The 19,424-nt window shown below is 38.3% G+C and overlaps 1 protein-coding gene across 3 annotated transcripts in view; it reads right to left on the bottom strand.

The window, feature by feature from the left end:
* Vstm2a (V-set and transmembrane domain containing 2A) overlaps nt 1-19,424 on the bottom strand; it is a 28,473-nt gene that overhangs the window by 6,325 nt on the left and 2,724 nt on the right. For 2 of the 3 annotated variants that reach the window (XM_050141271.1, XM_050141272.1), the window contains exons 3-4: nt 18,196-18,246; nt 16,489-16,825 (exon numbers count right to left, since the gene is read on the bottom strand). In XM_050141271.1, the coding sequence (XP_049997228.1) occupies nt 16,489-16,825; nt 18,196-18,246 (388 nt within the window). Of the gene's footprint in view, nt 1-16,251; nt 16,826-18,195; nt 18,247-19,424 lie in introns of those variants that run through there. The other variant, XM_050141270.1, reaches the window with a different exon arrangement.

The raw sequence follows: 19,424 nt of genomic DNA, 5'->3' as shown, positions 1-19,424 counted from the left end.
AACATTTCACTTCTGTGAAACAGTAAACCAAGACTGCAGTCAGAAGTCTTGAGTTCCCACTTCTGCTGCCATTCACCTCTGAGATTTCAAGTGACAAACTTATTGATTCTAGTTTTCCAAAATGAGCCTAACTGAGCATGTATTATAATTTTTTAGCTTTTTCTATTAGTAAGGCCTGATCTGCCTTCGAATAGATTCACCTCCTTTGTTTCATTTCCTCTCTTCTCCGGTCAACCATGCAACCCACTACTTGCCCGAAAGAATTATACATTTCAGCAACCATTGCCCTCAGACCTGCTGTCCACAGTATCTTTTGTCTCCAGAAGATGGGACTCTCTTTAGCCTCTGAACTTTTCATGTATTTCGGTTATGCTTCCCTTGTTTCTTCACAGAGTTTACATTGTTTGCAATTACTTATCTTTATGCATTATCTCACTGACCACATTTACAATTCATTAAAATTTTTGAGCAATTGTTAAGCAGTTCATTAAAAAAAAAACAAAGCCTTTAGGGGTTTTAAACTTGCTTCTAACATAGACTATGCTGAGAAAAAGAGATTTGTTATTATCTAACTACTGGAAAAAATGTGCAGGTAGTATGTCTAGGGGCTGAGCAAGGTCAGATCTGATAGGGTTTTCTTCCAGGTTCAGAATACACCTAGTTTTGTCACTTGGCTTGTAGTTAGCCAATAATGGCATCTGCCCCACCCCTCATTGCCTAAAGATGTTCATAGAGCACTTTTGGGTGTGAAGTCAGGAGAGATATTTTCTCCACTGTAAGTAGAAAAGAAGTATTCAAGCAGTCATAAAAGCCCGTGTAATACAGAAGTCTATTCTCGTCTCCTATGAGTCTTCACGGTTTTGGCATTGTCCACAGACAAAGACAAACCCACAATTCTCAAGTGTGAGAAATGAATTTGACCAAGGGGCAATGCATGAGAGAGACTCAACAATTCTGTCATCATCATCGTCATCATCGTCATCATGATCGCTACATAATGTCATAGAATTTCTGCATGTTTATTTTTAGTAAAAAAAAATAATCCAAGCTTAGTAACCAAGACTTGGCAAACTCCGTTAGTTGAGTCAGAAATGGTATGTGTTCCACAGGCTGCTAACATCATCTGTCCCGACATCTATGCTATGTCCCAGGTCGTCAACAAGAATCACATTCCTAAAGAGGTTTGGCCTCCATCCATCTCTCCTGCGTTAGAAACAGTTAAATTGTTTTCTTTTTCTTGCCCCTTGCCATTCTCCCCTGCCAGATGGGAGAATTCAGCTTCCCCATTAGTATTTATTTGTATTTAATTGTATTATTTGTATTGCACATCCAGCTCTGTTTGTGATCTCCAGGGTAGCTAAGATGTATGGGGAACTACTACGTATGCGTACAACAAACAGTTAAAGACACAGTCTCATTCCTCAGACCAATCCCAGATGCGTAATGCACAGATGAAGAACACAATACTCAGAGACAGGAAAGTTGCTCACTCTGAGTTATACAGAAAACAGATTAAGGCAAAGGTGTAGGTGTGAAACCCCAGTGCAGTTCCAGCAAAGAGCCCTGACATGCTCCTGCCTGAACCCTGGGGCAGTGAAACTGCTTCCAGATCCTCGCTTGTGTGAGGTCATCACTTGAAGAGTATGCTTGAGAGATAAACCCATCTCACATAAATTTTACTTTCCTCTAGCTATGAACTGATAAATAACAGATATGGAAAATATCAATAGGTCCTAAGTAAACTTTAGCTAGCTCAATATATATCAGATAACATATGAGACAGTATTTTGAACTTTTCAATTCATAAACTTTTAAGGTTTAAATTTTCCTCCAAGTTTCTTATGTTCTTTAGCGCGCTGTCATTTCACCATCATTCTGACATCCCCTTAGCTAAGAACACTTTCCAAGACTTTGCTTTAAGACCAAGAAAGGGCAGATTGAGTGTTGAACATGTCATTATTAGTAGGCTACAGTAGAAAGAATAGGAAAACTCATGACTTAGAAAAAAATATCACCAGCTCTGAGTATAAGATAAACAAGTGGGAAGTGAAAAGAAGAATCTCCAAATTGAACACACGCAAATTTTATTTAAATATCCGCTTTCTACTGACTTTAAATATTTTATGCATTACTTTCTTATGCACATATTACTTTTACTTGCTGTAGGAACAAGAAGCACCCCTACTGAGGGCGTCTGTTGGACACGCTATGTGTGATGTCTGAGAGCCTCCTCTTCTTTTTCTCCCTGACCACCTAATATCATCAAAGGGAGGGAACAAGAAAAGAGAAGAAAGAAATTCTCTCCCTGTGTGGCTCCACCAGTGAGAATGTAGAATATTAATTTGGCAAGAATGAATATCGGAGATGCTCATCGCACGATCAGAACTCCTCTAAGATAAATGCAACAATAGCCTGGTTCTTTGTTGTCTGTGAAGTCCCTGTCTCTACGTCCTTTAAGCCCCATAGCAGACGGACCTCTTTGACATGCTTTTCTTTATTACAGATGTCAGGTTTAAGAAGTGAAAATGACTGGAAGAAAATTTGAGCTAACTTTTGATGGAAATTTTATTCAGTTTAGTTTGTGATAAGTCACTACTAAGAGGAAAGATCAAATAATAGTGTGACTTTTATCCTAGGATATGTTAGGAGAATGCCTTTCTATTAGAGATTCTAAGGATCCAGGGACAATTTCTTTTAGAATTCCAGCTTTTTAAAAGAAGTTAGCATCATTCTGACTTAATACATAAATTGCTAACTTTGTTGTGCCCTGGCATGCTGGTAGTAGCAGCTTTTCTTGCTTTTCTCTGGTCAGAAAATTATGGCCCTTTGCTAGAGTGCTTTGTATTGAGGACCAGGGAGAAAGTATACCTGCCCCTCCATTCCAGGTATAAATTAACAAGCCATTTGGATACTACCTTAGTCACCATGGAGTGACCTTTACAAAAAAATCAGTCTCTTCAGCGTTTTTAGATTATCTACTGTCTAACAAAGACTGGAACAATAAGGGGAATGTTGCTTCCCTCCAACTAAGATCACAGTCCATCTTTTATAATGTTTATCTATCTATTCACTGTGTGTGTGCAGATCTGGGTGCATGTGTGTGTGTGCAGAGGAGACTGTGTGTGCACATGCATGTGGAGGCCAGAGGTTGACACTGGGCATATTCCTCCATCACTTTCTACCTTTTATAGTGAGCCCAGAGCTCACCGGTTCATCTAATCTAAAGAGCCAGCTTGTCCTAACTTTCCCCTGTTTCTAATTACAATGTGTTGGGGTTATAAGAAGCTATCACACCCTGCCTACCATTTATATGGATACTGATACGTGTTTGTACCGGGAAGCACTTTTATCCACTGAGCCAATTCCCTAGTCCTGAAGTCTGCGCTTTATGCTTGCACAGAAGTACTCTAATTTCTGAGCAAACTCCCAGCCTGCTGTCATAGAGCATTTTAACTGAGCACATTTTCATGGTGATGTCCCCACCCAGGTGACATTGATCTTGCCAATCATCCTGTAACCATGACATGACAGATTATGGCAGGACAAGCTAATATTTCTTGGGCACTTCTTTTTACCTCTGGCTATGGTCCTATGAGGTTGCCATAGCATTTTATTGAGAGGATTTTTGATATTTATTCAGGTTTACTCAGCTGCTAGTCAGTGCACTGAGTTCTAATTCAGGTTATATTAACTTTAGAACTCAGATGCTGCCAGCTCATGCAGCCCATTATCTAATATGGTAATTCCATGTATGTGGAAACACTAAACTTTCCCAATTCTGACTGCTAAAAATAGAGGGGAATATGGGTGGCTTTGACAAAATGGAATCAAAAAGAATAAGACTTGGTAAATAACCAGAAGGTTCCAAAGAAGGAAGCTTGAATATCACATTTTAATAACAATTCTATTTCATAAATAAGAATCACATATAATTAATACTCTTTCCTGGCATATGAATAAATACTGCTAATGTGCTTAAAATTATCTACTCATAGGATTTATGTTTTCTGTATGCATGCTTTTATTATTAGTTATCAAACTGGTTTTTTGTTTTGTTTTGTTTTTTGTTTTTTCGAGACAGGGTTTCTCTGTGGTTTTGGAGCCTGTCCTGGAACTAGCTCTTGTAGACCAGACTGGTCTCGAACTCACAGAGATCCACCTGCCTCTGCCTCCCAAGTGCTGGGATTAAAGGTGTGCGCCACCACCACCCGGCCCCAAACTGTTTTTTTTTTTTTATTTATTTTAAATTCTCTGAATTGTAATTTTAGGAACTTTCCATTTAACTTTTTCATCTGGCAGTTGAATACAGGTAACTGAAATTATGGACTATAAAATTGTGAATAAGAGGAGCTGTTGTATAATGTGAAGTTAGATATCAATTCAGATTCTCTGAATAGTCACATTCCACACATGTAGTTTTCCTACACTGATAAAATTGAATAGTTCCAAATTTAATGGAGCGATTCTATAGATGCACTCAAAGTGAGGAACATACTAGAGACAATGGCAGGACAATTGGTATTGGAATGTGATGACCCGAGCCATGCACATGCTTCACCTACCAAGAGCAGCAAGAACATGGACCCTGAGTTAGAAAGCCAATACAAGATGTACCACTGCTAGAATGGTTGAATGCTAAGTGTAGCAGTTCAGAGAAATGCACTTTAATGATGTCTGCCTTGAAAAAGTAGACGTTGATGTGAATATTTAGGTACTTATTCATTAGCTGGTGAAATATAGAATGTCTCATTCATTTTCTGTATTCTTTAGACCTAAATCCTGAAGGTCATCAAGGTAAATTCCTTATCAGAGAAAGAAAACACCTCATATCTTAAAAAAAAAGACAACTGAGGAATTCAGAATGAAGAAGTAAAAGGGGAGAAACAACTGTCAAGACACAACTTCAAATTTCATAAATAAAATACATGTCTTCTTAAATAAATCGAAATGTTATCACCATAATTTGGGAAATGCTAATTTTGCACAACTTAAAATTTAATTTTTGCTGTTCAGCAATTTTTGATTTTGAGATGGCAACTATTGGAGCCCCCAGTGCCAACAATACAAAGAAACCATCAGTCTCATTCCCTTAACAATTCACTTTTTAACATATAGCAAATGGGGTGACATTGTGTGCATTTTTTCAGGTTAGTGCAAATGATTTACTATTTTGTGAATGTAACTGTTTTAAAATTTTCTGAATTAAGATGTTTTATAAGGTATTTGTAAAGCATAAATCTGGATAATCTTCTTAGCTGTCAATATTAGATATTCTAATGTGAATATTTTTTAAAAATTGCTCCTTATCAAGACATGTAAATCAAAGGATCAACATATCTTGGTACCAGAGAATGAACATCTACCATCCTAGATAGAACTTGTCACTTGAAATACTGGTGAGACTTCTATCATTAAGCATGAAATGAAGGGTGGGTGGTCCAAGTGCTGTTTTCCAATTGTCTCTGACCATTACTATACAAGTGATCTGAAGTTGTTTTTTTAAATACTAACCAATTTATATAAAAATCTATGCATCTTCTTAACAGTAATGTATCTTTATGGTTTGTATTGCAGAAAAATATAAATATTAAAATCCTAAGCATTCATTTTATCCTAATTATATCAGCTAAACAGTCCTAGGGACTACAGCAGCATTAAAAGCACCAAGGCATAATTTGTAGCTCCAAATCTTGTATAATACTTTAGATCAATGTTTCTCAACCTTCCTAATGCTGAAACTCTTTAATATGGTTTCCTCATGGTATGGTGATCCTCATCCATAAAATTATTTTTGTTACTATTTTATAACTATAATTTTGCTATTGTTATAAATCAGAATGTAAATATCTGTGCTTTCCGATGGTCTTAGGCGACCCCTGTAAAAAGCATCCTTTGATCCCCTAGAAAGGTTGTGAACTGCTATTTTAGATGTTTTGAAATGGGATTTTCAGATTATGTAAGCATTTTAAAAGTATATTTAGTGGTTGTAATTCTATTGATTGCTCCCTTATGCAGCGTTTGTTCACATTAATTATTTAAAGGCTAGAAATGAGAGCTTTACCTTGAACCAACATGAATTTATCAAATCTAAAAATGAAATATTTTTCAAGCTACCAATGCAACTTCCACATATTTGTCTGTAAGGTATCTAAATTATGCAAGAAATATCTGACGTATGAGTATACCCTGCCACAGCTTTGCACACACCTTTACATAGAGACTACATTATTTAATCTTCACTAAAACGTTATTGACTTTGAAGATAACGTTGCTTACTTTAATTTCATTTCCTGTCTTCATTTTTCTCAAGAGTTCCATAGTTGCCTCCCTAATGGAACCTGGAATTGGAAACCCTGGCTGTACAATTTGCTTTGAGTCAAACAAGGAGACTGTGAAGCAGTCAGGTTAAACACTCATGTCCCTTGTTTATAAATCTTTCTGTGCATGGATTCTTTTGATATTTCCAGTAATCACACATCACCCACCATCTTACTATTTCCTTAAATTGTGAGGCTGAACCATGTCCTGGAGAGGGCATAGGACTGCATATTTATTTATGGAGATTATGCATGCTCGACTTATGAATCATCAGGCTCAAGTCATTTTGCTTATAAACGATGACATAATTGTCAAATTATCTATTTGGTGTTTAGAAAGTATGGTGTTTTATATATATACATATATGTATATGTATATATATGTGTGTGTAAAATACAATATGGATATAATATTCCTAATTTTATCCTATGAGCAATTTCTCACTCTAAAACTTTCATAACAGTTGTTCATTAAAACACGTACATCCATGCACTAATTTTAAATTCGTCATGAACTCCACACTCCCATTTTCTTCACTTGTTGTGCTGTCATGAGATGGCTCCTTTTATTTTGGAACCATTCACATTTTAAATACTAAATTGCTTTTTCTTATAGCAAACTATCAAGTTATTGTACTATCAGTATAATTACAAAGTCAAATGTCAATATCTTGACATTCTGATGTGCATTTTCGTGTATCATTTTTATTAGTTTTCTATGAACACAGATAAGATAGATTTAAAGTTTTACATATTATGTGTTTTCACTTAAGGGTTTGTATTCTATAGTTTCGCATGTTGTAGTGGATATTAAATATTCCTATTGCCATTAAATGTTCTTTGAAATATGGTTTTAGAAGCTGTATAATATTTAAAATATGCTCTGCTACATTCATAGTTGACATTTTTGGTTTTAGTCACTGTGTATTTTACGTCATTTGAAAATCTGCATGAATATCACTGGTAAGAAGTACACACATGATTCACTACTGATCTAGACATTTCTTTCCACAAGTACAATTAGAGAGCATGGCTATAAGCCCCATGTTTGACCTTTCCTGTTAAGTCAAATTGTCCTTGGGAAGGGATGTTCTATCTCAGTGAAGAGTACTGGGACATCCAATTCACTGTGACTGTGAAACTCTCGTTCTCATAAACAGTATGTGTCACAATGATGTCTGTCAAATTTTAGAAAAATTACCAGGGATTTTTAACTTCATTAAAGATGAATACCTGTAAGAAGTCTGTCAATTGCAGTGCTGAGTCTAACCAGCCAAATGCACAGCATGTTCATTTATTCAGCCCTAAATTATCTCAATAAATTGCTCTATTCACATTTATGCTACCTATTATTATTTATTATACTTTTCAATAATGACTCTTTTACATCTTTTCTTTGGGGGTACTACTGAGGATTCTGCATTATAATCTGACTTTTTCCTCCTTGGCTACTGTATTTTGATAGAAGATTGAATTAAATTTGAACATTAATCTAGTTTTTAATACCCACTGCTCTATGATACCCTGCTGTGTGTGTCTCATGTTCACAGCATATTTCACTATTAACACGCTTCCTTCTGTCCTTAAGAGTTATACAAAAATATTACCTTGCAAGTTGACACAAGTTTTAATTTTTCAAGTGTTTAAGTTACTTATAGTAAAATATTTTCATCCGTAAATTATTTCAAAGCCTCAGATCTCTGATTTGATATTCCTACTTTGGGTTTTATTTTCATTTGGAAATAGATCCTAAATTGTGGTAAAAATTTTTTTTTGCTTCTTTTAATTTCTCCTTAATTATTGTTTCTAACTTACATTGTTTCACACAAATTTAAATTTTACTATCTTGGTTTTCTTTATTCCTATTTGTGTTTCTTTGATTTCTTCTTAAGGGTGGCTATTTGATACAGTCTTTCAGGAAAGATGAAGAGGGTAGGGAATTTGACCTCACCCACAGGCTAGGTTTATTTGTTAAATGTTTACGATTCATGATTTCACTCAAGGCTGAGAAATGACCAGGGAGATGAGCATTGCCATCTCAGTTTTTATAAACAAGAAGAGCTTTTCTAAACTTCAGAGAGATTCTCTGGGCAGACCATTGACAATGAGAAGCTGGTAGAGTATGAATCTAGCAACCAATTTCTATTAACCTAGGATCATGAAGCAGACTTTCATTACTGACTTTAGTTTTTCTTTGCTATTAAAGTGTTTGAAAATATCTTCATTTCTGTATTTTTTTCATTTCTGTATTTTTTATCTGCATCTCTAATCATCTAAATTCTTTCAAAGGCTGTTTTGAAAACTTGAATTGGATTTAAGAAACAGAAGGTCTATATACCTACAGTCTTAAAATCCTTGCTACTTATTCAGGTCCTTTTCTTCAAGTTCTTTGGAAATTTGTTTCACTTTAAAATAAGGATCGAATTACCACCTTGGGCAAAATAGCTGCTGGTCGATATGATGCAATTCTATAGACAGAAACGTACTATTTATTAATTGAATTGCAGCAGAAGGGAAAAGAAAGCTTGAGAATGACAAATGACAAGACATGAAGATAGACTTCCCTCCTTACCGTAGCACATCCCCTGCCTCTGACGGAAAGTATCTGCCTCATAGACCCAGACATTTACATCCATTCTCTCAATCTACAGTTTCTCTTTCTCTGTTTCAATTACCTAAGGTCAACTATTCTCCAAAAATTGATGTTTGACTTATGTACCTGGGAAGACTGCTCAGTGGTTAAGAGTACTGTTTGCCCTTTCAGGGTTTGACTTAGAAAACCCAGAAAGCATTCACAAGCATCTGAAACTCCAGTCCCTGGGCACTGTATTCATGTGCTACACGGATAGATACGCAAACAGTCAAAACAGCCATATACGTAAAATAAAAATAAAGGAAAAATATTAAAAATATTTGTCTTGACTTTTTAGAAAGGGAGACCACATTGCCATGGCTATTTTAAACTCGCTCTAACTTTGTGGTTATTTTTGGTAATCTCTTTCCTATGTTTTATTTACAAATTAAACTGTGTTATCAGTAGGTACACAAAGGAAGAGAATAGCATCTACAGGGTTCAGGTTACCTCAAGATTCATGAGTCCTAGAAGATTAGGATGGACAAGTATGCTCTCATTACTTTTTTGCTGGTAATAAAACACAGCTACATGCAGTGAAAGTCATGCCTGCACTGTAATTGGTTATGATTTATTAAGAAATCATTAAGTACCAAGCCTTTAATGTATAATTCTCAGAAGTCTGACGACTGTGCCATAGTTCCCTTTCAGAGAACGAGGAAAGAGAATCATAGAGCTCTACGTGTTTGATCATGGCCTGGTCTTCTTTCCTGTTGTACATTATTCCTCTGCTAACATCAGAGGCAAGGCGTCAGCCCCTAGGCCTTCTCATCTGAGATATACACTAGCTGCCTATTAGCTTACTCTTCATGGCAGCAGCATTTCTTGGATGACTAGTGCTGCTTTTTATTTCTCTTTTAGGCTATGTGTTCCTTTGACCTATAGGGTGAGTTATTTCCAGCACCTTTCTAACCTTCTGGTTATCTATGGAGAAGATGCTCACATGGCAACAGCTGCTTCTTGGAGTGCCAAGACCTATCAAATACGTCATTTGCAGCCCAGCCCAGAGTATTGACAGTCTCCTCTGTTAAAGATGACCTAATAATCACAAGTGAGCCTTCACTGTGATCTGAAAAGCCTATCCAGGCAGGAGGTACTAAGTTTTAGTTAACAAAATGTGCTAATGGTTTCTGGAGAAGTTAACCAGTATCGACGTCTCATCTACATAATTCCTATTCTGACAGCTCTAGAAGATTCTTTGGCCTGTGGTATCCAAACTGTTGCCTCTCATCTGTTTTTCTCCTTTTTCATTGACAGCCCATTTACCTGGAAGCCATTTTGTTGATGGAATAGCAATGAACAAATTAACCTACCCTAAATAGTGACATAACATCTGGACTGTGCGATGGTTCTGTACCTCAGTGTGGAACAGCTCTTACTCATGCGTTCCTATTCATGAAGGGCCTCAACTTTTTATCCCACCTTCTCATTTACTCTGAAATTCTGACTTAAGGATGTTTGAACGTGGCCACACTTGGAGAGCTCCCGTATTTATCAGCAGCAGAGGAGCTCCAGAGAGCCCTGGGTTTCTGGCAGCTGTTAGCAACAGCTGACTCTCAGCTCTAAGGATAATATCATGGTGGGCACACAAAAATCATGTTTCAGAGTTCAGAGAAACTACATTCCCACTGAGTGACTAGAGGCTGCATGTGTAGCAACAAGGCTAACAGCATCCCTAACCACTGCCGGCTGTCTTCCCACTCCCAGCTGTTCAATCCAGGAGCAAAGGAAAGAACTTTGCAAGTCCTTGCCAACACTAGAAAAATACAGTAGCCAAAGCAAAGGCTCTAGAGCATCTATCTTGAGGTACCACCCGGACACTGATAGAGTTGTAATTCTTTTGTTGTTTCGAAGGACTTTTGAAAACTAGTGATTCTCATAGTCTACACACATAAAAAGTGTTCCTTTCTGAATCCATCCTCAGAGGCTATAAGTGCGTAGGGGCTGCGCGGGGGGGGGGGGGTGTTAGCACAGGAGAGCTTCAGAAGCTGTCTTGCAGCCTCTTGCATAGGGAGGGTGCAGGATTCACTTGAAGAAATACTGTTAATAGTTTACATTGCTTGAAACAATGTGGTATAAATATTCACTTCTAAGCATGTTGAATCCTCTTAAATTCTTGCAGTACCTACTATCTGTTGCCAAGTTACAGTCAGTGTGACATCTGTCCTAGTTGGCCTGAATCTGAGATTTACAGAGCTGAAAGAGGCATGTTTTGCAACATAAGGTACACCAGCGGTTTCACAGCAAGTATGACCACATTGATGAAGGAGACCTGACTGGGGAAACAATAGATGTTATTTCCTGATCAGGGAGCAGGAGAGAGTAGCATAAAGGGATGTGTAAGAATTCACAATCAAAGAAAGACCCACACAGAGGGGAAAAACATTTCCCGCGTTATAGAGGCAAGAGAGTACATGGAAACACTCAGGAAATACTAAGCATGAAGAGTAAGGGTCAGGTTTTTGACTGAAGAAACAGGAAATGAGACTATAAAAGATAGTGGCTGGCACTTTAGAAATTATTCTTTTTTTTGTAGAAATGATGGTTTTTAGAAATAAAATATGGACTGTTGTGATACATTCATTATGTTGAAATTGAAATACAAAAGCTGTTAAGAGATTTAGGATAAAGAAAGCAAGGAGGACATGTTCAGAATAAAATCAATGTTTGTGGAATAGAAAAAAATGCAATTTTCAAGGGACATCTTTGGAAGAAAATTAATAGGACAAAATGACTAATTGAGTTGGCAGGTAATAGAGGGAGCAATAAGATATTTCCAAAGCTTTTACAGGAGCTATCATTATGATGATACTATTGGATGTTTGGGAACAAGAGGAAGGGCATTTATTTTTAGTGAATAAGCTCAGATAACAACACACAGCTCTGAACATCATAGTTCTAGTTCTAGTGGCCTATGTGGGAAAGTACTACTGTGAAAGAAACTCCCCTATACCCAGTCTTGAAAAAAAAATGACAGTTAATTATTATCTCTTACTGATCTGTATGATACCTGGGCTGAACTGGGCACTGTTATCAAGAGATGGAATTGGGGCTGAGGTTAGATGATGACTTGGGATGATAGATATTCAAGATGACTTCCTCATGGTCATTGGCCTTCAAGAGGTAAGAACATAGGCTGTGAGTCCTTATAAGACCTGGGATTGGAATAGTATAGCTTCTCCAATCTTTATTAGTTATATGATCCCAGGCCAACTCAAACTCCAGGTAAAGTTTGAGTTTACTTTACTTCTCAGCACTGGACTCTACTTCTCAGCACTGGAGTATCAATAAATGTGTCTCTAGCTTATATTTGCCACAAGACTTTGAAGACCCACATTCAGAGATGTTTAGGAGACAGTTATGAATACTAGTCTGGGTCTCCTGAAAGTAATCGGAAAGAGAAATGTGACTGGATATATTATCAAGGGAAGATTAGCAGTCAAAACCACAGGATAAAGTCAAGAAGTTATAAATGATAAAAGAATAGCATTATGAAAGAAACTGATACAAGGGAGAAAATAAAGCAGAGAAGCAAGGGACAGGGAACAAGTCTCTGAATATAGGAGAGGTCAAAATGTCAGAAATGGGTGGAAACCAGTGCTGCCTAGATGTTGGAAAGGATGACTTACAAAGGAATGTTCAGTAGACATCAGTAACTTCTCAGGACACAGCAGTAGTAGCATTAACAAAGCAATACTCCATGGGACTGAGGTCAGAAAAGGAGGACAGAGCATAATACTGCCCTTCTGGGAGGAACTGGTATCGGCTGGGCAAACACTCACAGCTCTGCCCAGTGAGAACACAGAGGCAGGGAATAGATTCCTGTTTGTTTTATTTGCCTGTTGGTTGGGTGGCTTGGAATGATCAGTGGAAGAGCAGAAAACAGGAGGAAGGAGATAGGTGGACTTGGTTAGTGTAGGAGAAATCTAGCTTCTGAAAGACTGGGGGTGAGAAATGGAGGACACTGGGAGCAGAAGCAAAGCAAGGTTGGTGCATTTGATATGGAGAGGGAGGAGGGAACTAAAATAGTCTTCAACTTTCTGGAGAATGGAATTGAGGCATTCTACCCTGACACTAGTCCTGGATTTCCCATTCTGGTCCACTCACACTCTACTCTGAGAAGTCTCTTGACTGTCTCTGCTGTGAAGTTGTAAACCCAACTCCTGTTACTGAACCCCTTCTCCCAGGGAGACTTTGTTGATTCAGACAGGAAGAAAGAGGATGGCTTCCTTCTCAGAACATCTGTAGAACATTTCTTTAACTTCTAACTCCATGCTTTGACTGTCTCATGTATTACATTTGATGGTATTTCTTTTTCTTTCCAAGCTTTGTGTACAATAAAAATAAAACATAGCTGAACAAAGCTATGATGGGTTTGATATGAACTTCTGTCTTGTATACACAGAACTGGAGGACCCTAAAGAACTTAAGATAAGAAATTTGTAAGGAAGTTTTGCTTATCTGTTTGCATTATATTTTCTTTATTACTTCATTTCTAATTGTTGATTATGAAATGAAAATAAAATTTAAATAATGTTAAATATTAGGGATTTATAATTATTTATCATTTATAGCATAATTTATAAAGAGAAAGAAAGTAGTTGTGAGCAAGAAAGGACAGCATATAGTCATTGGCTTTGAGGAAATTTTTGAGAAAATAAAAAACAGGACTAGTGAGACTAAATTATTATCAAACCCATATCTGATTGTATATGAAAGGTAACAGGTTATCTTTTCTCTCTTACTTTTCAAGTTGATTTTGCTTTAGAGTTAAATTAATTTTTAAGACAATTTGAAGATTTTATGTAAAGTTATTTTCAGATAATATGTTTCCTTCATAAAGATATAGAAACTATTTAACAGGAAAATTGTATGAATTTAGAGTTGAGTTTGTGAATCTGGCCAATTAAGCCAAAGAGTGTAATAAAAATAAAAGGCCAAAATAAATTAGTTTATTATAGCACAGGAAAATAGGACACTGCCATCTTGTTTCTATCAGTGGATAAAATATGAAAAGCTAGCACAGCCCTTTGCTACTCAGAAAAAGATTTTAATTTTTATGTCTTCATCATAAATATTGTACACTATATAGAATCAACGAGTATCCCTTTTTATGGCAAACTGACCAAACCTTGGAGAGGGAGGAATTGTGCCTTCATTTTTGTGTTCCTGAGTTTGCTATGCCTTGAAGAGATGAGAGGTAAATAAGTGAATAAAAAAATGAAAAATTGAAATATGATTTATAATCAACTGGGTTATGGGTATCACGTGTATAATGTATATAATTTATAATTATCACCCCAATTACTGTACTCTAAGAAGTGATCTTAAAAGCATGAGACTCGCACAGTATACTAGAGTCACTAGGAAACCTCAGCTGCTGAAGGGGCTGTGAGAGACTGTGATAGAAGTACATGAACGATTTTCCAATATCGTCCGGCAGAAAAAGAAATATTGAATGTGTATATGCTCATCTTTGCTATAATCAGGAAGGGGTGGTGCACTAAAGCTGTTAGGAAATGGAGGTTCTCAGGAGACAACATCCTTCTCTCTAACGTTTAGGAAAAACAGTTTTGTACGTAAGGAGAAGACTGGTGGGAAGTTGCAAAATGAGCAGTAAGTAATTTTACTTGAAAATTTAGTTTCCATCACAGCTCTAAGAGGCATAGCAAAATAATGCAGATATTTTTTAAAAAAGTATATTAGTTCGTATCATAAAGTGAGTACAATATCTTAGAAACGGAATGCTTCATTCTCTTTAGTCATTTAAATGTTCTAATGGCTTCGTTTGACTTTACCTCGTAGCTGGATTTATGGTGCCTAGCTTGGAATATTCTTATGCATGCTCTTAATTTCTCTTTCAGGATTTAGAGTTCTCACTAATTATGCTGTAAATTGACTGCTGAGGACACTCTGTGATTCTATAGGTAGTGTCCAGCCTCTTAGTATTATAATGTTAAAGAAAATGAAAGGGTCACAACCCGAAGAGGCATTAAATCTGTAATATAATAGTTAAAACTTGTGACTGATATTTAGGCACTTTTGTACTCCAACATACAATAACAAACATTATCAGCTCTACCGACTTTGTTCCTGAATTTGGAAGACAAAGGAGATCACAAAGAGAAAAAGCGATACAAAGCCACAAAAGCTGGACTTCAGAAACGCTCAGTCACCACTTAGCAGACTGCTGTGTTACCAAGACTAAAACATAACAGGAAGTCTCATCAGCATTTAAACAACAGGGCTGCACAGGACCCTAGCCGGGCGTCCTGCAGAATCTACTCAAACACATCTATTCAAACAAAAAGCATAAAGAGGAAATGCGTGTGGGCATGCATTATTTTATTAGTTATTATTGATTATTTGACTTTTTTCTATGATGTTGGAGATTGAATCCTGAGTTTTATACAGAGTAATCAAGTAGTATACAGCTGTGCTATATAAACCTTGGACCTGACACATCTATATTTTAAACATTTTGTTAACAAGCAGGGATTTAGAGGTGTGTGTTGGCTATTGCCAACGACTTTCTGATGGGCCTGGGAGGCTGCTGCTCTCTCTCTTTAACTGCTATCAGTCACCCTGCACTGCTACAGACCCTTACCCTTCTGCCCCACTTCAGAAAGCTGAAGCTTTTGGTGGGTATCTCCAACTTTGCTGTCTGAAAAATTACAGGTGAAAAAAAAAAACAGTAAATGACCACATCAAGTGATTCCATGCATATCCATTATGTGCTTGATCAGGAGGTTCCTTTAATCATATTTTAGGCAAAGCATTTGTGAAAATAAGACTGGGGTGGGGGGTCAGGAACACAACTGCTCAACCCAGGCAGCCTTGATCCCACATCAAGGTTAGAAGTTCAGTGAGTTTCCACTGGTGGAGTTGTTATATAAATTAATGCCATTCAGAATTGCTTTAACTTGCACAGCTGATTGAGAGATGTGTGACTAAGCTCCCAAATTGGCATCTGCAAGCACATCTGTAGGAGCTGCCTTATCTCTCCAACACTTCCTTCTTCCCACCTCACTTCCTGTCATTATCACCATCCATTTCATCAAAATCTCCTTCAAAATCAAAAGCCCTTGGGGAATAGTTAATGCTTAAAGCCATAGGTCACTAAATGTATGGAAGATTATCATGAGTCTTTTTCATTTCCATTTTGATTAAGTGAAAGCCTCTTAATTTGGGTCATAATTGATACATAAATCTATAGAGAAAATGAACATGCATTTATAATGTAACCAACATTACAAGATTTATTGTTCTTATAATGTGTAAATACAGAAAGAAGGGGGAGAATAAAAGAGTCCGGCTCTCAGATCCCGGGGATATGAAACAGTGCCAGGGACTAATGGAGCAAACTCATCCTGAACGTCCAGCCTCCTGCTCTCAATGGCTCTTGTCTCCTCCTTTCAATCGAACTCAGTCTCCTATTTGAAATGCCGTCTAACATTAATCTGTCTATGCTATTCAACTGCCCTTTTGGTGGAAGGTTTGTGAGTGAGAAAATGAAAGGCTCAAAATGGATTTCCATACCTGATTGTGGACTTTGTTTGGGGATTTTGGCTACCGCTTGAGGGCTGGAGGTGGAGTGCGTTCGTTGGTTGGCAGAGCTGTGGATGCTGCTGGGAACCACGGATGACACATTCTTTCGAGGCTTCATGTCTTGTAGCCACATGGGCGAGGCTTCAAAGGCCTGCATTCTCCGCGCATGGCTGTTGGCATTGACTTTCAGGTAGGCCTGGGCCTTGTGTTCCTGTAGCTCCCCGTAGTTGGCGTCTGTCACCCTGCACTCATATAAGCCTTCATCCTTTTTCCTCACTTTGGAGATCTGAAGCTTGTGGGAGATGTCATTGCCTTGGACTTTCACTGTCTGAAAAATTGCAGGGGAAAAAGCGAAGTTTTACATTGAAGGATTTTATTCGCACTCTCTTACGCTTGCTAATGTTGGGAGTAAAGGGTTGCATAGCACAAATCTGAAGTCTCATCCACAGACTTGAGAGGTCAGAAGCTCAGTTTAAGCAGTGTCTGAGTGGCCCAGCTGTCCACACTTCCCAGATTCCCATAACAGCTCTGTTAGTTTTTCGACATGGGATTGGCCTCTGAATGAAACACTGAGCAAGGATTTCTGGAATAGACCCCTTCTTTTTTGGTATGGCTATAAGACAACTCCTTTAAATCCAGGGCCACAAAAAATGTTGCTAACTTGGATAGTAATATTTCTCTTCTCAGTTGCCTATTAATGTGGCATTGCAGGGCTCAGGCTACCGAGAAATAGCATCTGAAATCAAGGCTCATTGTATATGCCCATGTCATTATACAAACTTGAGATTCTATTGATTGAACATTGATTTGATTTTCAAGACTGAAGTCAACTTTATTTTAGTTACTCTATCCCAGATTAATAGCAAGCTCATATGTCTAATGTATAATATTAACTATATATTATGTAATCCATGTGGCATATATATATCAGTTAAATTGGTATATATCATATATTAATCCATAATTGACAGACTGAAAGATGACATAAATCTGTCAGGTTAAAGATCTGATTAAACATCTAAACATAGTAATGAAGGGTGATGAAGAAGGATATTCTAGCTATGACCATTGTAATTATTACAAAGTAGCCTACTTTTCATATTATCAGTAAGTCAGTCTGGACTAACAACAAGTGTAGATTTATATCTGCTCTGGTTTCATATTTTTGTGATTTATTTGAATACTATATTTATAAATACTTTATTTGAATTATGAATGATATACAAATTGAGTCATATTTTTATTCATTTGAAAATCCTATTGCAAGGCTTAGCTTCTGTTTTCCAAATTTTTTCTATTAAAAATAGGTACTCCCATTACTTTGAATTATTAACATTATTAGTATTGAAGTATTGCAGACCTTTATTGCTACACTTAGGTGACTGTGAAAAAGATTAAGAAAAGCAGTGCAATAATCCCATTAGCTAGCAGATTCATATCCTAGCCAATCTGTACTTATCTACATGACTAAAACATGCAGTTTTATTCATGGACCCTAAATTTAGCTCAATTTTTAGGAATTTCATGAGGTAAAAAGAGACAACTGCCTCTTATCCAGAATTTATAAAATTACCTTTTCAGGCTCAATGACTTACAAGGCTTTAAATCTAAAGTCTGTTTTCTATTAATGTTCACCTTGGGCCTTTCTGGCCATTTATAATGCATGATCCCCCTGTCCCTTGTCCCTATGACACTCACACTTATCTTGGTCCCATCATTGTCCGGGTCTCTGTCGGGTAAGAGCTCCACCTGTAGGACAAGAGTGCAAATGCTCATCCGAGTTCCCCAGTCCCGGGTGTCACGATACCGCAGCGCGCAACCACCAGGAGAGATCCCAGCCTTCTGGTCTTGAAACGTTTCAGTCAAAGCAATTTGAGAGCCAAAAAGAAGCACGACCGAGGTCCCTACCGCATTCAGTACTAAGGCCAGGCTGGATTGCTTCCCTCGCTCCTCCCTGAAGTTCCCCTCTCCCCTCGTCGGATTCCAAGCAGTCCCTGGGGTCTCCGTGTCTTCCCAGAATATTACTGTGATCTTGGCTCTCCTAGAGAATCCCTAGGGTCTCTGTGGTTCCAACTGTCCAAGGGACACCCTGGAGAGTCCCTGTGGTCCCCAAGCATTCCTGTGCTCACACCTCCCCCTCCCCCCCCCGTTGTTCCCAAGTGTCCCTGAGGTCCCTGCGGTCTTCTTATCCTAGCGACACCCTGGAGAGTCCCTGTGGTCCCTGGAGCCCCTCAGGCTGTGCTCCCCCTGGCCGGCCCGAGGCTAGAGTAGCTGCGAGGCTAGGTTTTCTCCCGCCCAGTTCAGTCTGCCCTGTCCACAGGCTCAGGGAAGGGTAGGGACAGGCGCAAAACCAGGCTAGGACAGGACCGTGGCAGGAAGTTTCTCCGAAAAATTTCTGCATCTCTGCCCTCGTTGTTGACCAGTACCCAGGTTCTTTTCAACAGACTTTCTCGTTTCTGTCCTCTAGGTCTCACGTCCGAGTCCTCTTTTGCTCCGTGGGTCTCTCTTTACCACTCTTAGGGCTAGGGCGCTACTCTTTTAGCTTCTTTACGCTTTCCTTGTCTTCTTGCTTTCTCCCTTCTAGCTTGCTCATCGCCCGCTCTACTTTCATCGCCAGTCCAGGGCCTCTCCCTGCTTCTCTGATGCCTCTCCCCATCTCTCCCTCTCCCCATTTTTCTCTCCCTCTCTCCTTCCTTTCTTCCTTTATCTTTCCTCCTGCCTGCCCTCTCTCCCTCCTTCTCTGCCCTCCGCCTCTGTGTGTGTGTGAATGAGAGAGAGAGGGGGGGGGCGGGAGGAAAGAAAGGGGAAGAGAGGGAGAGGGAGGAGAGGAAAGAGAGAAAGAGGGGGGAAGAGAGGGAGAGGGAAGGAGGGGCGAGGGGGAGGGGAGGGGGAGGAAGGAGGGGAGAGGGAGCGAGGGAAGGAGCGAG

Source organism: Alexandromys fortis, unplaced genomic scaffold, assembly GCF_014885135.2.
Source record: "Alexandromys fortis isolate MF-2015 unplaced genomic scaffold, M_Fortis_MF-2015_v1.1 scaffold_7, whole genome shotgun sequence".
NCBI classification, from domain to species: domain Eukaryota; kingdom Metazoa; phylum Chordata; class Mammalia; order Rodentia; family Cricetidae; genus Alexandromys; species Alexandromys fortis.
The sequence above is the reverse complement of the archived record's forward strand: the minus strand, read 5'-3'. Positions and strand labels throughout refer to the sequence as shown.